This window comes from Cavia porcellus, unplaced genomic scaffold (genome assembly GCF_034190915.1).
Source record: "Cavia porcellus strain 051 isolate PalLab524CR breed Dunkin Hartley unplaced genomic scaffold, mCavPor4.1 scaffold_16, whole genome shotgun sequence".
NCBI lineage: Eukaryota > Metazoa > Chordata > Mammalia > Rodentia > Caviidae > Cavia > Cavia porcellus.
The window spans coordinates 7,906,735-7,934,714 of record NW_026947499.1 but is presented as its reverse complement, the minus strand read 5'-3'; the positions used below and the strand labels follow the sequence as shown (position 1 = coordinate 7,934,714).

The following is a 27,980-nucleotide window of genomic DNA, read 5'->3' as shown; positions in this document are numbered from 1 at the left end:
GACTTTGGGGACAGAAGAGATTTAGAGACTGTTTTGGTTTTGGAATTAATATTCACGTTATTAACATGATTCATGTTGTTAACATGAGAAACTAAGGTCTATGGTTCTTCCTTATGCTTTTAATTCAATTTAAAGATCTTACTCTGCCTGCAAATGCAGCATATTTTTGCAGTCACCTGTGAGGAGGCTTTGATTAATGTTTGGTCTCACACACTTGGTCCTTAATTCTTTTTAAACATCTTCAGTGGCATTTAGAGATGTAATGTTTTCAGCCTTATGTTAAGTGTTTTAGTGCTCTAATTAAGAAACAAATCCTTCACCAGTATTTAAGTAATTCTTGTAAATCTAATACATTAGACATAAATATGGTAAATCTTAAGTTCTCCTCAGTGCTCTAGTATTGTTTATAAACCTCATGCGATTTCAATTTAAAATTGCAAGTCTAAATCAACAGCCTATTTTAAATTAGAATCACAAATCGTGGCTGCCGAGACTCCAGTATGTCAGACTCTCTTCAGTGTTAGGCGCTGCTTCAAAATGAATTCATTTTCTCTTCATAACTGTGTCAGCACAGATCTGATTGACTTCATGTTTTACGTATCTTCAGGGATAGGGTTCATTTTCCCAGTAAGAACCCCAACTGCATCTTCTGACAATTTGAGGGTTGTCCTCCAAGGGCATTTTTTGTTTTTGTTTTTTGAGACAGGATCTCGCTATGTAATTCAGGCTGACCTTGAAGGCAAGGGTATCCTCCTGCCTCAGCCTCCCAGGTGCCAGGAACACAGGCCTGGCCGCCAGCCCAGCACTCTCATTGTGTTTTGAAGGCAGCCCAGTTGTTCACTATACGGCTCTGCCGTAATATTGTAGTAAACATAATTCTTTGTTTTTTGCTAGGAATGCAGCCCCCCTGCTCCATGTATTTTTGCCCATCTCTGTGTGACATTGGTGCTTTGCTCCGGGCAAAGCTTAGGGGTGCCACACTGTGCCCATGCCAAGGCCATGCTCCGGCCATCTCATTTTCCGGCCCCATCACCTCTTCCGTGTCTGCCTCTTCCCTGTGGGACACAGGGCCAGGCAGACAGCACGCAGGGAGCAGGCGGGCGGACACCAGCAGCCTCCCTCTGTGACTGCCAGTGCGGTCACAGGAAATCGGGGGCCGGGACCTTCACGATGCCCGCAGCTCTCATTGACCCACAGTAAGCCCCGCTCCCCTCCCTGATGGCGGGGACCCCACTGAGCCAGCACCCCCTGCCTTGCAGCATCCCCGTGCACACCATATTTGACAGCTGCCCACAAGGCAACGGCATCAGGGCCATCGCCATCAGCCGCGACGCCAAGTACCTGGCCACCATCTCCGACACTGACGTCCAGGTACAGGGCCGGGCTTGTCCCAGGAAACTGGGCAGCCGGCCGGGTGTCACTGCGGGCACCTCTGCTCAGGGACCCCTGTGGGTGGCTTGGCTCTCGGGCCGGGCGCAGGGTCCCCCGGGAGGAGGCGGCCCTCCAGGCTCCTCAGGGCCTGGCCCTGCTGTCTCCGCAGAAATTCTGCATCTGGAGGTGGACCCTGGCAGTGGAGACCCCCGCCTGCACCCTTGAGCTCCCCAAAGAGTACGGTTTCCAGGTGAGCCCGGTCACCCCAGAACTGTGCGTCAAGGAACCCCGGAGCCAGGCCTACCCCACCTGTCGCCCCAGCGTTCTGAAGACTCTGTCCTCCCCGGTCTTCCTTTCATCTCTGCTAATCACAGCCGATGAGTTTTGAGCGCTTTGGATGCACCAGATCCTGCTAATTCTTTACCTACCTAATTTCACACAATGCACGTAGACATTCGGTGAGGAGGAGAGGCTAACACCTGTGGGCTGCTTCCATGCACGGTTAAGTAACCTGGCTGGAGCCGCCCAGCCGGCGGCCATTCTTATTCTAGACACATGCTCTTAACTGCTTCTAATCCTGTCCCAAACTTGCAAAGTGTGTAACGAAGTTGTTATTACTGGCGGTGGTGGTACTCACCGCAATCCCAGCTCTCAGGAAGGAGGCTGAGGCAGGAGGGTCAACGTGAGTCTGAGGCCAGCCTGAACTGCGTAGTCAGACCTTGTCTCAAAAAGAATAAAAAGGTGCATTATTCTTGGTTTCCATGGAGTGACGGGACAGGGCCTTCTGGACTTTGCTAGGGGCTGCACTGAGTGCATGGACAGTGCCGGTGAGCGTTGTCACCTTAATTGTAGGGTTCCCCAACCTCAGGCACCTGAAGCCTTGCTGTTGATCTCTGGCAGTGTTTTGTAATTTCCAGTGTCTACATCTTTCGCCCCCTGCGTTGTTTATTCCTGTGTGTTTATTCTTTTTAATGCTTTGATAAGGGGAATTGTTTTCTTAAATCCTTTTTCTGATTGTTCTCTGCTGGCGTGTAGCAGCCCAGCTGGGTTCGTGGGTTGGTTTTGTGTCCCGCAACTTTGATGAATGCATTGTTTAAATTTATTCATTTTTTTTTGGTCTTTTTCCTTTTTTATCGGTACCAGGGATGGAACTCACCACCGCACACTTGCAAGGCAGGCGCTTATGCCACTGAGCTAAACCCCTAGGCCCCTCATTGTTTAAATTTAAATTGATTACAATGAAATAAAATGACACATTTGGTTTCTTAGTTTTACTAAGCACAATTTTTTTTTTTTCAGTACAGAGGATTAAAGCCAGGCCCTTCGCCCTGAGCAGGGTCCCCAAACCCTCTTATTATTTTTATTTTGAAACAGGGTTGCATTAGGCTGGTAGGCTGGGCTCGATTCTCATTCTTTTTTTTTTTTTTTTTTTTTTGTCTTTTTCCTTTTTATCCGTACCAGTTATTGAACTCACGACTGCCTGCTTGCAAGGCAGGCGCTTATGCCGCTGAGCTAAACCTCCAGCCCCTGATTCTGCATTCTTCCTGCCGTGTTCTCCCCGGCGCCTCCTTTCTCTCACTTCTCAGCCTCCACCTCGCGTTCTGCAAACTTTCTGCTAGGTCCGGAGGAGCTGACTCTCCACTCCTGGTCTCTGCCCCGCCAGGCCCCACCCACCCGGTGGCCCCGCCCCCTGCGGCCCCGCAGCCTGGGCACCTTGCTGACCTCCGTCTCAGCCCTGCAGCCTTACCCCTCCCGTGTGTTGTCTTTCTTTCTTTAATTTTTTTTTTTTTTTTTTTGTCTTTTTTGAGACGGGGTCTCGCTATGCAGTTCAGGCTGGCCTTGAGCTCACTTTGTAGCCGAGGCTGGTCTCGAACTCGCAACAATCCTCCCACCTCAGCCTCCCGAGTGCTGGGATTACAGGTGTGAGCCACCACACCTGGCTTTCTTTCTATAATTCTATGCCTCCACCTACATCCCCAGTCCTTTTTCATATTCGGGTTTGGAGAGCCTGTTTGGAGGTCCTAGCCAGGCAGCGAAGTCGCCCGTGTGACCCAGGCCAGGAGGTGGCATCCTCTGCGGGGGAAGGTCCCTTTCCCTGGAGGGGTATTTGGGGAACAGTGAGGGAGGAGGAGGACACCCCCTGCCGGTGAGATCATCCACATCGGCCTGGACGGTAGGCGGGGTGATATATCACAGCCAAGCCACCTTGACAGCCAATGTGTTTTGTAAATTTTGAGATAGGGTTTTTGGCAAATCACTAAATTATCTAAATTGGACTCAAATTTGCAATCCTCCTGCCTCAGCCTTCCTGAGTGCTGGGATTACAGGTGTGCAGCACCACACCTGACCAGAATGGCATTTTTTGAGATAAGTGAAACATTACATCTCTTATTTAAAATCCTTCAGTGACTTCTTTTTTTAAAATCCATTTTACTTAAAGATAAAAAGAACAATAAAAAACTACAACAAAATTTCAAAACACATCAATCAGGGGGCCACAATGGTACATACATTGCGCACTGGCATCCCCAAATCAGTCACCCAGGGCACAAGATGTCTGCATTCAGCTGTCCAAAGAATACCAGCCCAAATATTTCTCTTCAGTGAACTCAGACAAATCAGTAGTATGACTATGTTAACTATTTTATATGTACATATTCTACACATACACATGTTTTTTTCTTTTTTCTTTTTTTTTTTTTGAGACAGAGTCTCTATGCAGTTCAGGCTGGCCTTGAGCTCACTTTGTAGCCCAGGCTGGTCTCGAACTCGCAATAATCCTCATGCCTCAGCCTCCCGAGTGCTGGGATTACAGGCATGAGCCACCATGCCCGGCAACACATGTTTTTTTCTTACAGCTTCTCACAATAATGAAACAACATGATGTTTACACGTGTGTGTCTTATTTATTTCATGAGTATGGTCTCAAGTTGCATCTATTTACCTATAAAAGTCTCCAATTTATCCTTCTTTATGGCTGAGTATCCTTCTTTATGACTCCATTGTGTAAAAGTATCACATCTTTTTTATCCATTCCTCAGTCGATGGGCATCTAGGTTGTTTCCAAGATCTGGCTATTACAAACTGTGCTGCTATAAACATGGGTGCACATATATCACTGTGATTTGATGATTTTAATTCTTCTGGGAAGATACCCAGAAGGGGAATATAGCTGGGTCAAATGGGATCTCCAATCCTAGTTTTTGAGGAATCTCCACACTCATTTGCACAGTGGCTGCACCAGGCTGCACTCCCACCAACAGTGCAGAAGGGCTCCTTTCCCCCACAGCCCCTCCAGTATTTGTTACTGCTTGATTTTTTGATGGTTGCCATTCTTTCTTGGGTGAGGTGGAATCTCAGTGTGGTTTTAATTTGCATCTTTCAAATGACCAGTGCTGTTGAACATTTTTTCACGTATTTATTTGCTGTTTGTGTGTCTTCATCTGAGAAGTATATATTCATCTCAGATTATTCATTTCAGATTGGGTCTTTAAATCTGGGGGGATTGATTTTTTTTTTTAGTTCTTTATATATTCTCGATAGTAATCCTTTGTCTGAGGAACAGCTGGCAAACATTTTCTCCCACATTGTGGGTTGTCTCTTCACTCTGTTGGTGGTTTCTCTTGCTGTGCAAAAGCTATTCAGTAGGGTGAGATCCCAGTGGTTGATTTTTTGTGAGTTCCTGTGCAATCCAGGTTTTGTTCATAAAGTCTTTACCTCCATCTATGTCTTCAAGAGCTCTACTCTATCTTCCAGCAGATTGAATGTTTCTGTTTTAATATTATCTTTATTCCATTCTGAATTTAGCTTCATACATGGTGAAAGATATGGGTCCAGTTTCATGTTTGGTATGTGTACAGCCAGTTTTTCCACTGCCATTTATTTAAAAATATTTTTTTTGGTACCAGGTATCAAACTCACAACCTCATGCTTGCCAGGTAGGTGCTTATGCCACTGAGCTAAATCCCTGCCCCTCCAGCACCATTTATTAAAGAGACTATCTTTCTTCCAATGGATGTGTTTGGCACTATTTCAAAGATAAGGTAGCTGAGTGTGTCTGCAGTTGCTTCTGTATCTTCTGATCCATTTCATTGATTTTTGGGCCTTTTTTTTTTGCTAGTACCACACTTTTTATCACAGTAGCTTTATAGCATAATTTCATGTCAGGAATTGTGATGCCCTGTTTTGCCTTTGTAGTACAGGTCTGCCTTTGCTCTTCTGGTTCCAAATGAATATTAAGGATTGTTTTCTCTAATTCTGTAAGATGTGTTAATGGAATTTTGATTGGGATTGCACTGAATCTGTATCACAGTTTTGGAAGTATAGCCATTTTCACTATATTGGTTTTTCCTACACAAGAACACAGGATCTCTTTCCATTTTCTAATATCCTCTTCAATCTCCTTTTGCAGAGTTTTCTAGAGAGGTCTTTTACATCCTTTGTTAGATTGATCGCTAGGTATTTCTTTCTTTTTTTTTTTTTTTTGGATGCTATTGTAAAATATATTGTTTCTTTGATTTCTTTCTCAGTGAGTTTGTTATTCGTGTACAAGAAGACTATTGATTTTTGAATGTTGACTTTGTTTCCAGGGATGTTACTGAATTTGCTTATTAAATCTGGTAGTCTTTTGGTGGAGTTTTTGGGGTCCTCTAGAGTATCATGTGATCTTCAAATAATGATAGTGTCCCTTCTTCCTTTCCTGTCTTGATTCCTTTTATTTCTTTCTCTTGTCTAATTGCTCCAGCTAAAGTTTCCAGGACTATGTTGATTAAGAGCAGAGACAGTGGACAGCCTGGTCTTGTTCCTGGTTTTAGAGAGAGAACTTTCCGTTTTTGTCCATCTAGTATGATGTTGCCTGTTGGTTTCTCATAGATGGCTTTTATCAGATTGAGATAAAGACCATCTATTCCAGTTTTCTGTAGGGCTTTTATGAATGAGTGCTGGACTTTGTCAAAAGCTTTGCATGCATCTGTTGAGATGATCACATGATTTTTGTCCTTGGCTCTGTTAATATAGTGGATTACATTCATGGATTTACGTATGTTGAGCCATCCCTGCATCCCTGAAATGAATCCCACTTGATCATGGTGTACAATCTTTTTGATGATTTGCTGCAGTCTGTTTTGCCAGTATCTTATTTAGGATTAGGGAGATTGACCTGTAATTCTCTTTCTTAGTTGGGTCCTTCTCTGGTTTTGGAATCAGAGTGATGCTTGCTCCCAGGAATGAATTTGGAAGTATTGCTTCCCTTTCAATTTTACTGAAGAGTTTGAGAGGTAGCAGCATCAGGTCTTCACTAAATTTCTTGTAGAATTGAGCACTGAATCCATCAGGGCCTCTGCTTTTCTGTGTTGATAGGTTTTTAATTACATCTTCAATTTCATTTATTGATATGGGTTACTTAGGACTTTTATATCTTCTTGATTGAGCTTTGGTAATTCGTATGTATCTAGGAGTCTGTCCATTTCCTCTGTGTTTTCCATTATTAGAATACAAATTTTCAAAGCAGGTACAGATGGTTTTCTGGACTTCTGTAGGGTCTGTTGTGATTTCACCCTTTTCATTCCTAATTGTGTTCATCTGAGTCTTTCCTTTCTTGATAAGGTTCACTAAAGGTTTGTCAATTTTATTTAATCTTTCAAAGAACCAACTCTTCAATTCATTGATTCTTTGTATTGCTTTTTAAATCTCTAATCCATTGATTTCTGCTCTTTATCATTTCCTCCCTAGTGTGAGCTTTTGGCTTAGCCTGCTCTTCTTTTTCTAGAAGTTTGAAGTTCACCATTAAGTGGTTCGTATGCTCTTGCTGTTTTCCTGATGTGGGTGCTTACCGCTATAAATTTCCCTCTCAAGACTGCTCTCACTGTGTCCCCTAAGTTCTGGTGTGTTGTACTGCAGTTATCATTCAGCTGTAAAAACTGGCTCATTTCCTCTTTAATTTCATCTGTGACCCGCTGGTGTTCAGCAGGGTGCTATTTAATTCCCACGTGTTTATGACGTTCTTGTGGCTTTTTTGTCATGGATTTCCAGTTTCATTGCCCTGTGGTTTGATGGTGTTCATGGGATGATTTCAGTCCCTCTGCCTTTACTGAAGTGTGTTCTGTGGGCCAGTGCGCGGTCTGTTTTAGAGAAGACCCAGGTGCAGCTGAGAACTGTGTGTATTCTGATGTTGTGGTGTGGAACACTCTATAGATATCGACTAAGTCCATTTGTTTGAGAGTTTGATTTAGTTCTAGTATTTCATTACTGATTTTTTGTCTAATCTGACTTTTTGTGGCACTTGGGTATTGAGGTTTCCTAATACAATTGTATTAGGGCTTATTTGATTTTTCATGTCTGTAGGTATTTGTTTTTTATAGTTGGGTGCACTGGTATTTTTTTTTTATCAGTACCAAGGATTGAACTCATCCCTTCAGTGATGTTTACGTCTCTGAGGTTTCTTCCAGGTGTAGCTGGTTTTTGGGTTTTGAGGCTGTTGCATGTTTGGCCCAGTCCCTGGTTCTTTGGTGCTGTGCCACCATATTTTCTGTGACCCTAGTCAGTCTTAGTCGTGGATTATCAGGACCAACAGCTGTTTAGAACAGTTATGTGACTTTGGCTGTAATGGTACCAGTAGCATCAAATACAGCCTATAAAACAACAAACAGCTCACCCTTAATCTTGCAAGGCAGGTGCTTATGCCGCTGAGCTAAATCCCCAGCCCTCCCCCCCTTTTTGGCACTGGTATTTGTTCCCTTTACTAGGATGTAGTGACCTTCTTTATCTCTCTTAATCAGTCTTGGCTTGAAATTCACATTGTCTGAAAATGGATTAGCTACCCCTGCTTTTTTCTGGGTTCCTTACATACTTTAACTTTCAGTCTGTAAATGTATTTTTGAATTAAATGTGTTTCTCGTATGCAGCATATTGTTGGATCTTGCTTCTTGGTCCATTCTGCCAGGCCGTGTGTTTTGACTGGTAAACTGAGACCATTACTGGTTAAAACTGCTATGTATGGACTTATCTTTGTCGTGTTATTTTCCTGTGGTTGGCTCCCCCCCCACACACACACACTTTCTAATTGTTTGCCTTTCCTGATGGATTCCTTCTGCTGGGGTTTGTGGAGCTGGAGTCCTCAGTATGTCTTTCTTGAAAGTCCTTCAGAACATTCTGGAGTGCTGGTGTGGTGGTCATAAACTCCCTCAGATGTTCTGTGTCATGGAAGCACCTTATGTCTCCATCAGGTAGTTTTGCGGGGTACGCCAACCTGGGTGAAAGTTGTTTTCCTTTGGAGCTTGGAGTGCTTCACTCCAGGCTCTCCTTGACTTGAGAGCTTGTGCGGAGAAGTCAGCTGTGATTCTGCCGGGCTCTCCTTTATCCGAGATGTGTTTCTGTTCTTGTGTTGAATTTCTGGAATCTTGACTATGATACGCCTGGCTGTAGATTGTTTTGATCACTGCTAATTGGAGCTCTATATGCCTCATTTACCTGCGTGTCAAATTCTTTTTCTCTACCAGGAAAGTTTCCTGTCATGATGTCTGTGAACAGTTTTTGATGTCATTTGTGGTGTCTCCTGCTTGTACACTGACTCCAGTTAATCTTAGGTTATTCTTTTCTCTCTCATCTAGAGCTGCTGGACTGATTTCTCATTGTCTCCTGCTATTTTTGAGAACTCTTTCTTTTCCCATTGCTAACTGCAAGCCTTCAGTGTCTGAGGTCCTGACCTCGCACTGCCGAATCTGCTTTAAATATTTTCAGTGCAGTTTTACCCTCCAGGGTATCCGCTTGAATCTGCTTTAGGGAGCCCACTTCTTTCCTCTGTTGCACTTCCATGATTTGCTCAAGTTGGTCTATTTTTTTGTCTGCATCTGCTCTAATGTTGCTAAGCACGGTATTTTGGTAGTCTCTGTAGTTATCAGAGAGATTACTTCTGATTTCATTTTTCCAGAGCCTCAATTAATTGCTTTGTCTCCACTTCAGAGAGACCCTGCGGGGGCTTTCAGACTGTCCCCCTCATTGCCCCTGGGTTTGCCTTTGGTGACCTGGATGTCTTTGGCTGCATCTTAAGTGTCTTCTCTTTTACTTGCTTTTTTCAGTTTAATTCCTGGGGCGGTGCTTGTACATTGTCCATGATGGGCTGCTTTATTGGTAGTATTTTGGGCCCTTCAGTGATGATTACGTCTCTGAGGTTTCTTCCAGGTGTAGCTGGTTTTTGGGTTTTGAGGCTGTTGTAAGATCTCACCTCTTCAGTTTGTTGGAGATGCGAAGCTGTTGCATGTTTGGCCCAGTCCCTGGTTCTTTGGTGCTGTGCCACCATATTTTCTGTGACCCTTAGTCAGTCTTAGTCGTGGATTATCAGGACCAACAGCTGTTTAGAACAGTTATGTGACTTTGGCTGTAATGGTACCAGTAGCATCAAATACAGCCTATAAAACAACAAACAGCTCACCCTTAATCTGCAACTTTTAACCCTGTGATCTAGCTTTGTGAATGCATAACAAAACGTAAAACAAACCAGATAATGATACGGGACGTGTAAGTCCGTAATGTGTCAATTTTGCCCTCGGGGTTGAAATTTAAAATGGAGTAAGGAGAAAATTAGAGAAGTGGAAAAACAGATTACAAGTCAGGTTGGAGGACAAAGATGGATCAGGACCACTTGGGGAACTCGTGCACACGACTGATTCGGGGGGTGGGAAGAGAGGTGGAGGAGATGAAGGGAGGGACAGAAGAGAGCCACAGCCGTGAGAGGAGAGGTCAGGAGCGGCTCTCACCCATAAAACAGAGAGGAACCAAACCAAGCCAAACCAACAAACAAGAAAGGACACAACCAAGAGTCCACCTCCAGGACTGTCTCCGGGTTCACAGTAGACAGCCCGTGGCCACAGAGCCCCGAATGCTGCCGCTCCCCGCCAGCAGGCCAGCCTCTGTCCACAGGGAGAGGTGGGTGGCCGCAGCAGGCCGCCGGGCCAGGCTCCCTGAGCTAGCAGTCTGCACAGTTTCCCTGGTCTGCCCCCACCACGGAGCCGGAGCCGCAGTGGTTCTGGTTCTGCGCTTATCAGCCCAGCTCCAAATGGCTCCGGCCAGTCGCTGTGTCTCTCTGCAGAGGCCTTGCGCCATCAGCTGCCGCCGTCATCCTGACCACAGGTCCCCAGGTCGCGGCAGCTCCTCCTCTCCTGTAGGGAGTCCAGCCCTGGGCAAAGGCACGCCAGCTCCGCCTCCTGCACTGAAGTTTTTCTTTTCACTCTCTGTGGGCTTCAGCTGGCACTTGAGATTCTCCCCGGCCCCTGGGGGCCTCCTCCTCCTCCAAACCCCCTCCCAGGTACAGTCCCACCCGCGCACTCATCGCCCAGCGTCCCTGTCCTCTTGATGCTCAGTGTTTGCCTTTTGTGTTTTCTAGGATTTTATACAAATGGCCTCCTTTCCCCTCCAGAGTCAGGGGCTTCACTCAGTTATGTTGTCACAGGGATCAATAATTTATTCTTTCTTCATGGCTGGAAAAGTTCTGTTTTTCCTCTCGCTGGACACTAGCATTGGGCCCTGGTTGAAGAGATACGTGTATCTCTTCGTTTCTGCTGGACACTGCCCTTATTTATTTATTCGGGTTTCTGAGACAGGATCTCGCTATGCAGTTCGGGCTGGCCTTCAACTCACTTTCTAGCTCAGACTGGTGTGCAACTTGCAGCGATCCTCCTGCCTCAGCCTCCCGAGTGCTGGGATGACAGGCATCACCACCACTCCTGGCTGTGGTTTTTATTTGTTAAGGACGCTTCCTCTGAGTTTTGTGTCCCAGAGTGGTAGATTTTTCTCCTGCCAGCACCTTGAATTCCACTGACTTGTACCATTTCTGTTCAGAAGTCAACTCTCAGCTCTTCTCTTCAGAGCAACCTGGATGAGTTTAAAGATTCGTCTTGTTGGTTTTTAGCAGTTTTTCAGTAATGTATCTTTGTGTAAAGGGGATTTTTTAAAAAGGCATTATTCTCGGGGGTCTCTCAGAGCTGGGACATGTTATTTCTGTCCTCAGATTTGGGAAATCCTCAGCGCTGCTTCTCTCCTGTCCCTTCTGCCACATTTCAGCCCTCCTCTTGTGGGACGCGGGTCACCTGTAACCGGGCCTTTTTCCATTGTGTCCTCTGCTGCTTCCTGGTTTTCTCTCCTTGACCCTTTGTGCTCCAGCCTGGATAATTTCCCTAGGTCCCTTTCTTTTCTGCTGGCCAGTCTTTCTTCAGCTGTATCTCATTCTCTTTGAAACCATGTTTTGAGTTTTTAAATCGTGTTTCGGAGCTGGGATTTCTATTTGACTGTTTGCTGGGGTTCTCCCTTTGCCCTTGCTCCCTCACGCACATTGATGCCGGTTGTTACCAGGTCTGTGTCTGTAACCCCAGCACCCAGGCCCCCACGGCCTCTTCCTGCTGATTGCTGTACCGTGGTGTTAGGTTATGTTCGTGTGTTGCATAGGCTTGGCTATTTTGCATTCAATGCTTGTTGGGTTTTTTGTTTGTTTGCTTGCTTGTTTTGTTTTGTTTTTTTAAAGATCTGGCCTCATGATATAGTCATTCAAGCTGGACTTAAACTCATGATGTAGCCCTGGCTGGTCTTGAATTTGCAGTGATCCTCCTGCCTCAGCCTCCTGAGTGCTGGGATTATAGGCCTGTGCCACCACACTGGGCTTGTTGTGTTTTAAAGGTATAGAAATAATTGGACGTTTGGGATGGTAACTTCCCCCAAAAACAAAACAAAACGAAACCTCCCTTTTCTTGTGACAGAACTCACCAGAGCTGTCCAGTGTGGGCCGACCTGATTTGCAGTCCCCACGAGGTCACCTCACCCTGGCCCCTGGGTTGACCTTGGTAGTTTAGGTCCCAGCAGCCTCGGGGACACAGTGGGCGTGGAGATGGGGCGGCAGCGCAGGGCAGCCGCCTGGTGGACGGATGGCATCTCCCCTGCGCCCCAGCACTGTCGCACTGGCGGCCTGGGGGCACCCTCCGTGCTGTTTGCTCCCTGCGGCGCCTGTTGGTCCCAGCTGCCAGGGTCGAGTCCCCAGCTGGCGGCGGCGTGTGGCTTGGCGAGGGAGGAGGGTTCGATCCCCAGCACCAAAGACAAAACAAAGCCCAGAACCCCCTCCAGCACCCTGGCTTCTTCCTGCCTTATCCTTTACCATGCAGGGGCAGGAGAGGGTCGTGCAGCTCCGCGGCAGAGCAGTGGAGTGAATGTTTGTTTATTGTTTCCTGCTCCACTTTCTAGGTAATGAATATAATAAGAAAGGTGTGAAAATGAGCACATTTTATACCGCTTACTGTGGCAGCCAGTATTTAAATGATATTTTTATTGCTTACTGAACGCCATGTCTTTTATTTATTTTATGTTTAGTTTTTGGTTTTTGTTTTTTTGAGTCAGGCTCTTGCTGTGTAGTTCAGGCTGGCCTTGAACTCACTGTGCAGCCCAGGCTGGCCTCAAACTCTGCAATCCTCCTGCCTCAGCCTCCCGAGAGCCAGGTTTACAGACGTGTGCCACCCCACCTGGTGCCATGTTTTTTCTTGCATTCATTCAGAGCCCCACTGAGTTGTTTGTTTCTCGCCGCTCTAGGGATTGAACCCAGGACCTCTGCACTGAGTTACACCCCAATCCCTTTTTATTTTCATTTTTCATTTTACAGTAGCTTTTCACTAAATTGCCCAGACTGGGCTCAAACTTGTGGTCCTCCTACCCTAGCCTCCCAGAGTGCCGAGGTTATAGGCATGCACCCCCTCACCTGGCCAGTTATTTAATTAAAATTATCGTTTAAGGGGCTGGGGATTTAGCTTAGTGGCTTAAGGGCCTGCCTGGCAAGTGCAAGGTCATGAGTTCAATCCCTAGCACCAAAAAAAATAAAAATAAAAATAAATTATCATTTAATTCTAACATTTAGCTTAATCATTGGGAAAAACATGTATTACTATGTAACATATTTCCCTTCTTATATTTCAGAACCACCTTGCTTTTAATCCAGCAAATAGTAAAGAACTGGTCAGCAATAGTAAAACACACACAATATACTACTGGTGGGTAAGTGGAAATATTCGATTCATTTACATATGGCGACAAGCCAGGTATAGTGGCCCACACCTGTAACCCCAGTGCTCACGAAGCTGAGGCAGGAGGATTGCTGTGAGTGCGAGACCAACCTTGGCTACAAAGTGAGCCCCAGGCCAGCCTGAACTGCATAGCAAGACCCTGTCTCAAAAAGACAAAAATAAATAAATATATAGATATGGGTACAAGTTTAAGTTTGTTCTTCGAGTGCTTGTATTTTGCTAATGTAGCAGTATGGTCTCTAGTTAGGAAGCTGTGAATACACATTGCACGTTTTGATTTAATTATAGTGTTTATTTCAGTTCTGTTGGAAATTAGCATATTAAATTGAAAGCAGATAGTGACGTTGTATTTAATTTTTTAAAGGAATGAGGCAAATGTTTATTTCAGTGTATTTAGCAGGTAGTAGCGGTAGGGGTTCCCAGAAATCTTGGATTTCAGTGGCTTTGGGGAAGGAATTAGCAGACAGCTCAGCACTGCATATCCAACCCCAGGTGACAGGGTGGACTCAGAGGAACTTTTGGAGTCAAGCTCAGAATTAGCATAGGACTCAGCATTTCTGGGGGACCTGAAGGCACCAGAAAGGGCACCCAAACACGTCCTCCCCACAGCATCCCTGACGGGGATCAAAAGGTGGGGGAACCCTGCAAGCAGCATGGGAGGGCAGTCACCAGGCGCGACCCCTGTGTGTCCTGGACACAGCAGCGGGTGCTCTGGGTCCCTGGTGGAACACAGACATGGGTGCCAGGCACGGCATTGGAGGGTGAGGGGTGGGGATACATGCTGCTGAGTCCTGGGACTCAGCCAGTCCGCAGGGGTGAGGAGACAGGGTGAGGGTGACTGCGGGTACTGATGGGGTGAGCATTAGCTGAGGGCGCTGGCTTGGGATTAGGCAGAAATGGCGGTTGTACTGCACGCTTTAGGATAGGTACGGAGCCAGGCATAGTGGCTCATGCCTGTGATCCCAGGAATCTCAAGGCTGAGGCAGGAGGATCGTTGTGAGTTTGAGATCAGCCTGGGCTACAAAGTGAGCTCAAGGCCAGCCTGAACTGCATAGCGAGAGCCTGGCTTGAAAAAGAAGGAGGGGGAGGGGGAGGAGGGAGGAGAAAGAGGAGAAAGCCCTGGAGTAGTTAAAGGTTAATTATATTTTAACCTACTTTAAAAAAAAAACAGTCCTGGTGCAGTGGTACACACTTCTAATCCTAACTACTTGGGAGGCTGAGGCAGGAGGATTGCAAGTTTGAGGCCAGCCCCGGCAATTCAGTGAGACCGTATCTCAAAGGGCCTGCAGAGTAGCTCCGTGGCAGAGCACTTGCCTAGCGTGTGTGAGGCCCAGCGCAGGGTTCAGGCCCAGCGCAGATACACATTTGTGCACACATGCATACCCAGAATCACTGCTGTCATTGATGCTTCCTGTATTCAATTTTTAATTTAGTTTAGTTTTAATGTAGAATTGAGATTTGTATGATGGACCATGTAAAGCCACAGTCATTTGTGGCTTGTTTTCTGGGGTTCTGACGATTGAGCCTCGGGCCTCACAGTGCCAGGGAAGCTACTCAGGTCTCCCCGGCCTCTTTTTAATTTTCTGCTTTGAAACAGGACCTCACCACATCTCCAGCTTCCTGGGCTGGGCTTGAACTTGGGACCCTCCTTCCTTAGCCTTCCAGAATGCTAGGCTCACAGACATTTTCTAGCATTTGTAAATGATGTTTTGCTTTCAGAATGTTTTTAGCTGTTGCCCGAGGTAGCAGTTTCTCTTACCTATAAAAATTGTAACCCTCGGACCTCACTTAGATATGATTTGTTTTATTTTTCTATTATGTAGGTCTTTGGAAAAACCAAGGTTTTTCAGTAGTGACATTTTCTTTTTTTTCTGTGCTTCTCAGCATGAAGAGAAAGACACACTTGTCTACAGTGCCCCGCTGTTAACGGAAAATGTGAGTATTTCTGCTGCATTTTGTGCATCGGGATAAATATGTATGTGGAGCTCGGTTGTTTTGTGCCTGCTTTTGTACGTCTGAGAGTTAAGCCACAGGGAAATAATCTGAGAAATTTTGCCTGGGTCCCTTGTCCATAGTGAACTGTCGGTTGGACAGAATGGGAACATTGTTAAGATAAAATGTTCTAGAGAAAAAGACCACTATTCTGAGAAAATATCCCTCCAGACGGTGGCTTCTGTCAGGGCTGCGTGCATATTGATAAAGGGAGAGTGAATTCTAAGTGTTTAAGTGGAATAGCTGAGCATCACTGGACCCTTTCAAAATGCTTTAGTTTCAGGATGATAAAAGAACCATACTGAATATTTCGATGTTTAACTCCGCAGGGAGCCGCCGAGGTGGCACATGCCTGTAAGTCCTGCTCTCTAGGGGCTGAGGAAGGAGGTCACTTTGAGTTTGAGGCCAGCCTGGGCTACACAGTGAGTTTTAAGAATGACCTGGACTCCATAGAGAGACCCTGTCTCAAAAACACAAAACAAAACAAAAACTCACAGAAAGATGGGCTTTTGTTGTTTATAAACAAGGTCTCCCTTTGTAGCCCAGACTGGCCTTGAATTCATAGCAACCTTCCTGCTTCAGCTTCCTGAGTGCTGAATTACAGTGTGTACCATTGTATCTGGCTAGACAGGTATTTAGTGTGCTTATCAGTCTCTATAACTGACATAAGGAAAAATTGGCTAGGTATAAAGTGATTAACTGGGCTGTCCTTTGCTGTAAACAGTCACCAGGCAGGGTGGTGCATGCCTGTACTCGGGAGGCTGAGGCAGGAGGACTGCTGCCAGTGCGAGACCAGCCTGGACTACATAGTGAGCTGAAGGCCAGCCTGAGTTGCATAGTGAGACCCTGTCTCAAATAACGTAGCATAGCATAATATAACATAACAGAACCATACAGCTAACTGAACACAGGCCTGACCCTTCCCTTGTCTTTTTGAGACAGGGTCTCACTGTGCAGTTCAGGCTGACTTTGAGCTCACTTTGTAGCCCAGGTTGCTCTGGAACTCACAGCAATCCTCCTGCCTCAGCCTCCCACATGCTGGGCTTACAGGTGTGAGCCACCAGGCCTGTTCAGCATGGTGTCACAGGATGGCCTGTTGACCAGCGCTTGGCTGGGTACTTCTCACCAGTGCCAACTCCTGCCCTGTGTCCTCACCCACAGACATTCAACAAGCTGGTGGGGAAGTTCAGCCAGTCCGTCTTCCACCCGAACTCCAGCCAGATCCTCTCAGCGACGTGGGAGGGGAAGCTGGTGGTCTGGGACATCCGGCGCTCTGCCGACAGCCCTTCCATCAAGCCCTGCAAGCTGGTTCACCTGCAGAAGGAGGCGATCACCGTGCTCACTGTGGCTGACGGGTAAGTGGCCTCGTCCAGCAGCTGTGTGGGGCAGAGACACAGGGAGCTCGAGCATCACACAGGGGTCACACAGGAGTCACAGGGCCCAGGGAGTCGGTTGCTGCTGGGCGAAAGAACCAAGCCAGAGGCTGGGCCTGGGGAGGGCTGACTGAATTTTTTTCTGTGTTTTTGAGACAGGGTCTTGCTGTGCAGTTCAGGCTGGCCTTGAGCTCACTTTGTAGCCCAGGCTGATCTCTAATTCACAAGGATCCTCCTGCCTCAGCTTTGGGATTGCTGGGATCACAGGCGTGAGCTGCCACACCCAGCCGACTGCGTTTTATAGTCTCACTTCATTCACTGGCTTTAGAAAAAATCATGGACTTGGGTTGTGTCAAAAATTCCTTTGTGTTAATGAAAATAACTTTATTTTCTGTGCCAAAGGGACTTAGTTTGTAATCCCTTATTGTAGATGCTTTAGATTAAAAAAACAACTTGAATGGTTATTGTTTATTTTATTGCAAAATGACATTTATTACATAAATACAGTATTTTGAGACAGGGAAACTGCACTGAGTTCAGGTTGGCATTAAACTCATGGCGACCCTCCTGCCTCAGCCTCTCAAGTGCTGGGATTACAAGTGTGTGACACCAGGCCTAGAAAGATTCTTTCTTCTTTTTGTAGTCCCAAGGACTGAACCCAGGGCTACACGCTGAGCTGCATCCCCAGCCTGCCTCTTCCTTTCTTCTCGTTGAGACAGGGTCTCACTAAATTGCTAAATTGCCAGGTTGGGCTCAGATTTGCCAGCTTTGTGTGTTAATCTCAGCACTCAGGATGCTGAGGCAGGAAGACTGCCATGAGTTCGAGCCCAGCCTGATTTACACAGCAAGACCCTGTCTCAAAAACAACCACAAAAATGAACTAGCTCGAGGTTCTTCTGCCTCAGCCTCTGTGAGGGCCGAGATTACAGATGTGCACCATTACAGCCAGCTAGAACGTCATAAAACCCACCAGCTCTTCAATTTTGAGTGTCTGTGGGGATCACAGATGACCACTAAAAGCCTCCGAGGGGACATGGCTGGCTCCCCAGCTGCGCCCCTTTCTTACCAAATGCCCTTGAGCAAGAGCAGTGGCCTAGCCCAGCCTCCATTTCTCCATCTGTGAAGTGGGTGCAGCAGCACCATCTCCCTGAGAGAAGCAAGGGGGCGTGGCATGGAAGGCTCACTGCTCATGGGAGGCTTCAGGCATCCAGGTGCCCTGGCAGTGCCAGCCCTGCCCAGGTGCTGAAGTCCCCCAGGTGGAAACAGCACAGAGCACCCGTGAGCTTCCTCTGCCTGTCCTTCACGCAGGGGACAGGGAGGCCTGCGTGGCTTTACGATGCAAACTGTCCCCCTTACCCTCTGCGCATAAAGACACAGCGGAACCAGAACCTCAGCTGGTGCCCTGTGCTCTAAAGGCCTTGTGAGAGCGCCCGCCTGCAGTACTGCTTCTGTCCGGCAGAGGGCGGCAGAAGTGCCAGCCAGTGACCCGCGGCCGGCGGTGAATCATACTGGGCAGCCCAGGAGAGGATTCTCTCCCCTCTGCTCTCCACTTGCCGTTAGATTTGGGGCCACTTGGGCCGGTTTCGAGGGCTGGAAAGGAAAGCCACTCTGTCACTTAGCACTAGCTCTGGCTGCGACAGATGATGGCTTTACCATGGTGCTCACAGCTGCGCCTTCCTAAGAGCCAGTGCCCTCAGCTGCCAGCCTGGCGTCCGGCATCAGCTCACCAGGTTCCTGTCACCCGGGTCTCGCAGAGGGTGCAGGTCACTGACTGTTATGGCCCTGCTGCCGGGCCACGGGCTGAGCTGGGAAGGCAGGACGAGGGTCCAGCGTGGTCTTTGCTTGTCACCAGGGTTCCCTGAGTGTGTGGCCTTGGTGGCATTGCCATGCTTGTGTAGGACCCGGGTGATATCCAGGATCTCCTTACCCGAGAGTAAGTTTCCCAGACAGAAAGGGGGTCAACTGTGAGCCGGGCACCGGGGGGCAGGCCTGTAATCCTAGGGCTTGGGCAGGCTGAGGCAGGAGGATCACCGAGAGCTCCAGGCTGTTCTGGGCTACTTAGTGTGTTCAAGGCCAGCCTGAACGACATAGCAAGACCCTGTGTCCAAAAACAAAAACACAGCAAACCCAGTAAAGCCAGCTTCTGGGCAAGAACCCATAGCCCAGACTCTGGTGTTCGCAGTGTACAGTGGATGGTATTTGCTGCTTCACCCACTGATGCCCTCTATGTCCCAGCTACATTGTCACAGGCGACGTGAAGGGAAACATCAAGTTCTACGATCAGACGCTGTCCATCGTGCACTGGTATGGTAACCTCAAGCTGGGCTGCATAAGGACCTTGTCCTTCTCCCAGAGCGAAGCAAACCCCAACCCCGAGAGAAGGAGCTTCCCCCACGACTGCACCCTAAAAGGTGACCTTTTTGTCATCAGGTAAGTTGTTCACAAATCGGTCATCCGGGTGATTGAAATATTGCTGGCGTGGTCTTTAGTCTGCACACAGTGGGCTGTGAAATCCAGGGACCTGGCCTGCCCTGTCCTTTGCCTGATTTGTGGGGGGCTGCCCGTGGCCGATTGTGATCTCTGTTGGATCATTTCACTAATTAGCTATGGAGTTTTTTTAATGTTAAGAAGCTTACAGTTGGGCATGGTGGCTCACGCCTATAATCCCGGCACTCAGGAGGCTGAGGCAGGAGGATCCTTGCAAGTTCAAGACCAGTCTGGGCTACAAAGTGAGCTCAAGGCCAGCCTGAATTCATAGCGAGACCCTGTCTCAAAAAGACCAAAAATAAAGAACTGGTTAATTAATTAATTAAGAAGCTGGGTAAGTGGGAGCTGGAGAACCCTGCCTGGGAGCTCTGGTTTCTCAGGCCCTGGCCGAGGGTTGCTAGCTCATCCTCCTCCATCCTGGCCACGGTGGTTAAAGGTACAGGGTAGTTAATAGCCGTAACATCTCGAGACAGAATTATCTGTGAGTCTGCTTAATTACCCTTGCAGTCTTTATGGGCACATCTGTATGTGTGCACCCAACTCCGTATTTGCATACACAAATCAGCATTTGCATGTGCAGATTAGTTAATTGTGCCAGCCACTGTCCATCTGCATACTTAATGACTCCATTTCCACGTTCAAAAGTGGACCTTTTTTCACTTGCAAATGGAGGCGGCTGGCTACTGGCGTTGTATTTTCAGAGTGGCTGGGTTAATAATGTCACTAAATTACAGACGACAGAGGCGTTTTGTGTGCAATTAGAGGCAGAAGAGCTGGCGGGCTCCCCTCCCCACACGCACTCATCCTGTTTGGCGTCTCCTTGGCAAACAGGAATTTCATCATCGCCACATCCAGTGCCACGGTGTACCACTTGACGACAGATGGCACCAGACTGGAGAAACTGTTCGTGGAGCCCAGGGCCTCGGTCTGCGCCATCTCCTGTCACCCGTACCAGCCACTGCTGGCCGTGGGCAGCACGTGTGGGCTGATCAAGGTGTGGGATTACGAGCAGAAGAGATACCTGTTCAGCAGGGTCTTTGAGAAGGGGTTCGGCGTGCAGAGCCTGACCTACAACCCCGAAGGTGACTTCCCTCCCGGCCCCTCCCAGGCCTGGCCTGCTCCAGAGCACACCTGGGGCTGTGGTTCTCAGGGCTGAGTCCTCCTCCAAGCCGGTCCTCCCGGTGTCCTTTCAGGGGCCCTGCTGGGAGCTGGCCTCACAGAGGGCACAGTTTACATTCTCGACGCGATGTCCCTGCAGAACGAGGCCCCCGAGCCCTTCAAGTACTCCAGAAGCAGCGTGACACACGTCAGCTTCTCGCACGACTCCCAGTACATGGCCACTGCCGTGAGTCCTGGCCCCAGTCGTTCTGGTGGCTTTGACGCTGGAAAAGGGGGCTGGGAAATGGGGCCAAAGAGGTGAGGACCATGCTGACACTTGTGCGGCTCTGCACATGCCGATAGCCTGAGGGATGACGTGCCCGTGGGTCACGGCTCAGTAATAGGGTCACCCTCTGAGGAGGGGTACAGGTAGGACAGTGTTTGCTCCTGGACCAGGCTAGGCCATCCCCAATCATTTATCATTTTTTGTGTTGGCACAGGGCCAATTTGAGATCCTCCTGCCTCAGCCTCCCAGAGTGCTGGGTCACAAGTGATCCTTCTCATGCTTGATAAGATCCCATTGTCATTGACTCAGTGTTTGCATTCTGCTTTTCCCCCTGTGAACGGGGCCTAGGATCTCCAGGAAGAAAGGTCCCTGACTTCTGAGCTCACCCCAGCTGCCCCCTGGGCTGCCTCTCTGCTGGGGGCACAGTGACCCACAGCTTTGTCCCTGGCTCTGGCGACCACAGCCCTTCAGGCCACTGGCTGCCTTCTCCAGGCCGGGTCAGCCCTTCTGACGTTTGCTGTGAAGAAGAAGGAGACCACAGTGAAAGGAGCCTGGGTCTTGGTTTTCCCTAGAGAGTGAGGTGGGACCAGGGGAGGAGAAGTGAGACCATCGTGTCAGCTCCGGCCTCTCCTCCCTCCTCCCTTCGTCTACCTGGATCCTTCACTTCTCATCTGTAAAATGGGCGTTTTCTTCCCACTTGTTCTCAGAGATGTATTTGTGTGTGTGTGTGGATAAAATATTTGTAAAGTGACATTACTGTGAAAAGCGGAGCGCTGCCTCCCGCATCCTCGAGGGCAGGGCTCAGGCCTGCCCTGCTCCTGCAGGACCTGAACTTCACCGTGGCCGTGTACACCGTGGTGGTGCGCAGCGGCCGCCGGCTCTGGGAGTACCTGGCCCGGCTGCGCTCCCATCGCCAGAGCATCCGCAGCCTCCTGTTCGGGGTTTACCTGGACAGCAACGAGCCGCGGCTGCTGAGCCTGGGCCAGGACAGGCTGCTGGTGAGCGGCCTTCGCCCGGTCCCACCTGGCCCTGCCCCGCCCCGGCCCTGGCCCTCCACCTGCAAGGGCCCGGGGCTCACGATGTCCCCCGGCCGCTCTGCAGATCGAGTACAACCTAAGCAGGAGCCGCAGGAACCACCTGGAAGTGCTGGACGTCCACCGCACCGACCAGGGCCACCACCCGACCTGCATGGTGTGGTATCCGCCGCTCACCAAGGAGCTCTTCCTGCTGGTCTGCAACAGCGGGTACAAGGTGAAGCTGTTCAACTCCACCACCAAGATGTGCAGGTGGGTGGGCAGCTCGGCCGCAGGGCGGGGGCCAAGGGTCCTTGGGGAAGGGGACCTGCGGCAGCAGCTGGGACAGCCGGGGGCTGAGGGCCGGACCCATCCAGGACCACTTTTCCCAAAGGGTGATGACAAGCGCCGTGTCCTACGGCAGCAAGGGAAATCCAGTGCCAGCGTTTAAACAGCTACTAAATGAGGCCGGGGATTTACCTCAGCAGCACAAGCGCCTGCCTGGCAAGTGCAAGGTCATGAGTTTGACTCCTGGCACCAGAAATAAAATTTAATAAAACCAGGCTGGACATGATGGCGGACACCTGTCATCCTAGCACAGAAGGAGGCTGAGGCAGGAGGATCGAAAGTTCAAGTACCACGTGGGGCAACATGGTGAGCCCCGATCTCAAAATGAAAAACAAAAGGGGCCAAGGCACTGGGTTCAATCTCCAGTACCACAAAAAGTAAATGAATAAAAGTGAAATAAAAAATACAGCCCTCTCTTAGCACACCTGAAAGATGTGGAAAGAAGAACTGTGAGAGGCTGTCAGAGCTTTGTGCATTGCTGTCAGTGGACGCACTTTAGGCTTTGTCTCGTTTTACTTTGATTTTTTGAGACAAGGCGGCATTATGTAGTCAGGCTGGCTTTGAATTTATGGGGATCCTCCTGCCTCAGCCTCCTGAGTGCTGGGATTACAGACATGGGCTGCCATGCCTGGCTTTTTGGACACATACTTTTTAAGTATCCCATACCTCTTCCCAGTCCTGAGAAACTCTAAAATTCGTGAGGCAGAAGAAGAGGGTCAGCATGGCTCAGGCTGGAAATTCCTGCTAACAGTTATTATTTTTTATTTTGAGTCATCTTCTCCTTTAGGAACTGGGGCTCCTCCAGCCTCAGCCTCTGCCCCCACATCTCACTAGTTTACCCCTTTTAAGAGTATAATTTATCAGTGTAAAATTCATGCAGGCTAAAACCGGCCACTTTCAAATGAATGACACAATCAGACGAACCCAATCCAGTCCAAAGAATGATGCGGCAGTGACTAGAACATTCTCAGTAGGCAACCTCGGCCTCCATCTGGTTCCAGAACATTCCTGCCCTTCCAAAATAAAACGCCTCGCACAAAACGTCTTTGAAACTGTAGGAATACAAAGCCTCATAACCACAGTGTAAGTGAGGAGGAGTTTGCTTTCTATGAGAAATCCAAAAGAATTTTAAAAATGCATTTTAGAAATATTTGAAACAGCAGGAAAAGGCGTCCAGAGCAAGAGCTGTAAGAAAGGGAGCAGGTGCCGGCCAGGCGGGCAGATGTGGGAAAGCGGGGTGCGTGTCCTCCCATCAGATCTGCAGAGACAGCGGGGACCGTGGCCCCCCAAGGGTGGGTGCAGGGCGGCGGGTGGGGAGGTGCTAGCCTGCCAGCTCTGTTAAATGTCCCCCAGCCCCAGGGTCTCTTGCTGGAAAATCTGTTGCAGGAGTTGGGTTACAGGATGAATTTCGGGGACCCTGGGGCACAAAGTGTCCACGGCCACTTTTAGAAATGAAAACAGCAGCTGGGCATGGTGGCTCAATTTGGAAGGCTGAAGCAGGAGAGTCACAAGTTCAAGCCCAGTCTGTGAGTTGGGAAGATCCTTCCTCAAAATTAAAAATTAAAAAAAAATATTAAAAGGGGCTAAGGGCTGGGGATAGAGTGGCATAAACGCCTGCCTGGCAAGCACAAGGTCCTGAGTTCGATTCCTAGTACCAAAAAAAAGGGGGGGGGGCTCGGGAATGTGACCAGTAGAGAGGCCCTGGGTTCAGCCCCTAGTACTAGAAAAACCGATCAGTCAGTCAGTCTGGCACCCACCAGCCTCCCCTCCCCGGGCCCTGGAAGCCAGTGTACTTCCGGCTTATGCTTTGTCTGTTCTGCTGTGAACAGAAACTCAGTCACGTAAATTCGATCGCCAGCGTGTGACTGCTTGTGTGGCTTCTTTCACTTCCCGTTTCCAAGGCCCACCCGTGCCAAGTGGGTGTCAGGGCTTCACGCCTCTCCATGGCTGGCCCTGTCCTCTCGTGTTACTGTGCTCCTGCTGCGTTCTGTTTGTTTGTTTTGTTGTTTTGAGACAGGATCGCCCTTGTAGCCCAGGCTAGCCTTGAACTCATGGCGATCCTCCTGCCGCAGCCTCCCAAGAGCTGAGTGTTTCTCTTAGTCAGCCAGGGGACCCCTGGGTCGTTTTGGCTTTGTGGCGATGCTGAAAGCAGCACACGGGCTCTGTGACTCGCTTCCTGTGGTCCCGTTACCCCGTGTGACCTTGGTTCTCAGCATCCCAGCGAGGCACGGCTGTCCCCTGGCTGCCCCCCCCCCAGGGCCACCTCCACATCTCACCCCTGTGCCGAGGCTCTCTCCTCCCTGGGCGGTGCCCCTGCCTCATCACCCTGCAGCCGTGCCCCTGCCTGGTGCTGGACCTCATTGCCCAGTCAGGGAGAGCAGGTGAATGAGGGACAGCCCCTATGGGCTTCCAGGGTCCAGACCCCAGGTGTGGGGAGCCTGCATCACTTTTATTTCATCAGCCCTCAAAAAAGAGAAATAAAAAAATACAATTAACAATAAAAAATGGGCCTGGGGGTCGTGGCACACGCCCATGATCCCCGCACCCGGGACACTGAGGCAGGAGGAGTCCCGTGGGTTCAAGGTCAGCCTGGGCTCACTGTGCAGCCCAGGCTGCACAGTGAGACCCTGTCTCTAAATCGGTCCCTCCATCACTCAGTGGGTGGAGCTTCAGTGTATGGGATTCTGGGGTTCGTGGGGTAACAGCCGAGAAGTTCAGAGGTGGCTTCGTGGAAGGGCGCCGAGCACGCCAAAGCTCGGAGCTCCCTTCAGGCAGGCGGGGTGTGCAGCTCAGCGTCCTTGTCCGCCCAGGAAGACGCTCCTCGGGCCGGTGTACGGCTCCCCCGTGGAGCAGGCGCAAGTCCTGCCGGTGCGAACCGCGCCAGAGCTGCAGAAGCGCTACCTGGTGTTCATCAACAGAGACAAGGTAGACCCTGCGCCCTGTTCCCAGCCCCGGTTAGTCCTGTCCGGGTCAGTGGGTTCTGAAGAGAGCCACGCACTGGTGGGACTGGCGATTGGGAGGCATTTTCTAGAAGTTCCCATTTTTTCTTTATCCCCAGGGAAGACACATGACCCAACAAATGATTTTTAATCTCTTGTTTGAAAAAAATCTTACTGGGGCTGGGGATTTAGCTCAGCGGCATAAGTGCCTGCCTGGCAAACACAAGGTCATGAGTTCAATCCCCAGTACCACAAAAAAAAAAAAAAAAAAAAAAAAAAAAAAAAAAGAAAAAAGAAAAAGAAAAAGAAAAAAATCTTAGTGAGAGGCCAAGTATAGTGGTGCATGCCTGTAATCCCAACACTCGGGAGGCTGAGGCAGAAGGATTTCCAGGAGTTCAATGCCAATTCGGGCTACAAAGTGAGTTCAAGGCCAGTTTGGGCTACAAAGTGAGTTCAAGGCCAGCCTGAGCTGCACTGCAAAACCCTAAATAAAAAAATAATTTAAAAAAGAATAAGAAAATCTTATGAAACTTGGAAAGCTGAGACAGGAGAATTGCCACGAGTTTGAGGCCAACCTGGGAGACCCTATGTCTCAAAAAACCAAAACCAGAACTGAAGCCTTATAAAGTCACACACATTGGTTAACACTTATTTGTGCTTTGGTTTTGTGGTGGTGGGGATCGACCCCAGGGCCTTTGCACTGAGCTACTTCCCCAACCCATTCAGTTTTTATTTTCAGACAAGGCCTTGCTAACTCACTGAATTGCCCTGGCTGGACTTGAATGTGGGATTCTGCTGCCTCTGCTCCCTGAGTGCAGGGTTTACAGCCGTGCACTGCCACACCCGGCTTTAGTTACAGATTATGAGTCACCTGTGTAAGCCAGGGTAGAGCCACAGTTTGGGAGAACATTCTGGAGAGCCTTGGGCGGCTGGCTTGGAGACAGGCAGAAGGTGTCCGTGTGGACGTCGGGCAGCTTCACCATAGTTCTCAGCCCCAGGTGGCCCTGGTCACTCGGGTACCCCCAGCACGAGGATCTGGAGGTGGTGCATGGCTGTTTCGGGCCAGGTCCCACTCGGGGCCATTGAACCCCAACCCCATCTTCCCGTCTAGGTGGGGCTGCAGATCCTGCCGGTGGATGGCAACCTACACAAGACGTGCGCCATGGTCTGCCACCCAAACGGCGTGGCGGGCTTGGCCCTGTCCTACGATGGCCGCTTTGCCTTCACGGCAGGAGGACACGACCACTCGGTGGTGCAGTGGACAATCAAACTGAGGTGCGTGCCAGCGTGGGCTCCTCTTCACCCAGCAACAACAGCCAGGGAGCCCAACTCTGGGGGGAGGCTGAGGCAGGAGGATTGCAAGTCGAGATCAGCCCGGGCGGCTTAGCAAGCTTTTGTCTTGACAACATCAAAAAAGTTAAAGCGTTGGGCTGAAGCTCTGAGCCTTCTGCTTCATCCCGGGCACTGCTGGAGACCATGGGGAGCTTCTCCTACTCCGGGGGCCTCAGGGTGCCCGCAGAGACACCTGCTCTCATTAGCACACACACCCAGGGTCACCCATGGTCCTGGCAGCAGTGCCCCGTCCCTGAAATACTTCCCAAGCTGCCTCACTGGGTTGAAATAGGGGACCTCTCTTTGCTGCCTGTGGGTGTGGGGTCTCTTTCTTCGATGGTCCTAAACCGGGTATGGGGGTGCACGCTGGCAGTCCCAGCACCAGGGAGGCTTGGGCAGGAGGATTGCCTGAAGTTCAAGGCCAGTTTGGGCTACAGAGGGGCACCCTGTCTCAAAAACCAAAAAGTGAAAGCTTCTGACCCTTGCTTCCTTGTCTATCAAATGAGAGGTGGCCTTTGAAAGAGTGGCACTGCGGGCACAGGCACAGGACAGCTCGTAGACGGGGCGTGCTCTCCCTCCAGAGCCCTGGCCGACCCTGTCCCTGCCTGAGCCCCTGGGCTGTGTGTACCCATAGCCCTGGGGCGTGTGGCCCTGGGAGGAGCCCCTCTGCGCCCATCCACAGCCTCTGCTGGGCCCCAGGGCCTGGAATTTAGAGATGCACCTCCAGCTCCCAGCCCTTCCCTGGGCCTGGCCCCCGTCCAGGTTTCTGAGTGTTCAGTTTAATCTGTTTGGGGACAAAGGATCATTATAAACTAATTAGCACTTTATTGCTGGTTCTGGTGACTGATGGAGAGAAATGTAAAAACCCTAACGAGTCAACAGAAACCCCCTCCTGTTCCGGGTAGCAGCGTAGGGGGGGCTGGTGGATCCCCTCGGATTCTGAGGACAGCACTGCCCCCAGCCCTTCCGGGGACCCCTAGGGCTCGTCCTTCTCCGCATCTTTGCCAGGGCGCCCCTCCCCGGCTCTCGTCTGGCATCTGTTCTTTTTCTTTCTGAATGGGGCCGAGACCCAGCGATGCTCTGCTGTGAGGCTGCAGCCCAGCCTCTTGTCTCCTGAGACGAGGTCTCCCTGAACTGCCCTGCTGCCTTCAAACTTGTGATCCTCCCGCCTCAGCCTCCCAAGGAGCGAGGATCCCGGCTGTGTTAAATCTCCCGTCCTCTTTCGTCACCACTTTCTCCTGCCTCCTGTGTGAGGAAAGGCAGAGCTCTGAGCCTCAGGGTCGCCCACTGCCCGAGGAGTGGGAGCGACATCCCCAAATGTCGTCACAGCAGGGTTGCAAGGGCTGTGACCCCCACCACACAGCGGCCTTTCCTGAGCTGCTCCTGGTGCCAGGCCCGGGCTCTTGGCTTCCTGGGGGTCAGGCGGTCACCCAGAAGTTCTGATCTGTTGCCAGGTGCAGTCCATGTTGTCACTGTGACCTCCCTTTGCTGCAGTCACATTTTGTATGGTGTTAGGAACTTGGCACAGGCCGTGGCCATCGGCGTCCCGCTGAGGAGGTCATGGGATCTTGTGTGGCTTCCTTGGTGGTGGGGACAGGGACACAGCACCCCCACCCGCAGTCCCCAGTGTGGGATTGCAAGGTTTTGAGCACCATCTCAAAAAATCAAAACTAACAAAAACCCTGTCC

The 27,980-nt window shown here is 49.7% G+C and overlaps 1 protein-coding gene across 2 annotated transcripts in view; it reads left to right on the top strand.

Moving 5' to 3' along the window:
* Cfap251 (cilia and flagella associated protein 251) overlaps positions 1-27,980 on the top strand; it is a 48,558-nt gene that overhangs the window by 11,622 nt on the left and 8,956 nt on the right. For both annotated transcript variants that reach the window (XM_063225580.1, XM_063225579.1), the window contains exons 6-17: positions 1,260-1,371; positions 1,541-1,621; positions 13,318-13,395; positions 15,309-15,359; positions 16,578-16,771; positions 19,025-19,219; positions 20,108-20,358; positions 20,470-20,621; positions 21,485-21,658; positions 21,762-21,946; positions 24,832-24,946; positions 26,072-26,235. In XM_063225580.1, the coding sequence (XP_063081650.1) occupies positions 1,260-1,371; positions 1,541-1,621; positions 13,318-13,395; positions 15,309-15,359; positions 16,578-16,771; positions 19,025-19,219; positions 20,108-20,358; positions 20,470-20,621; positions 21,485-21,658; positions 21,762-21,946; positions 24,832-24,946; positions 26,072-26,235 (1,752 nt within the window). The remainder of the gene's footprint in view (positions 1-1,259; positions 1,372-1,540; positions 1,622-13,317; positions 13,396-15,308; positions 15,360-16,577; positions 16,772-19,024; positions 19,220-20,107; positions 20,359-20,469; positions 20,622-21,484; positions 21,659-21,761; positions 21,947-24,831; positions 24,947-26,071; positions 26,236-27,980) is intronic.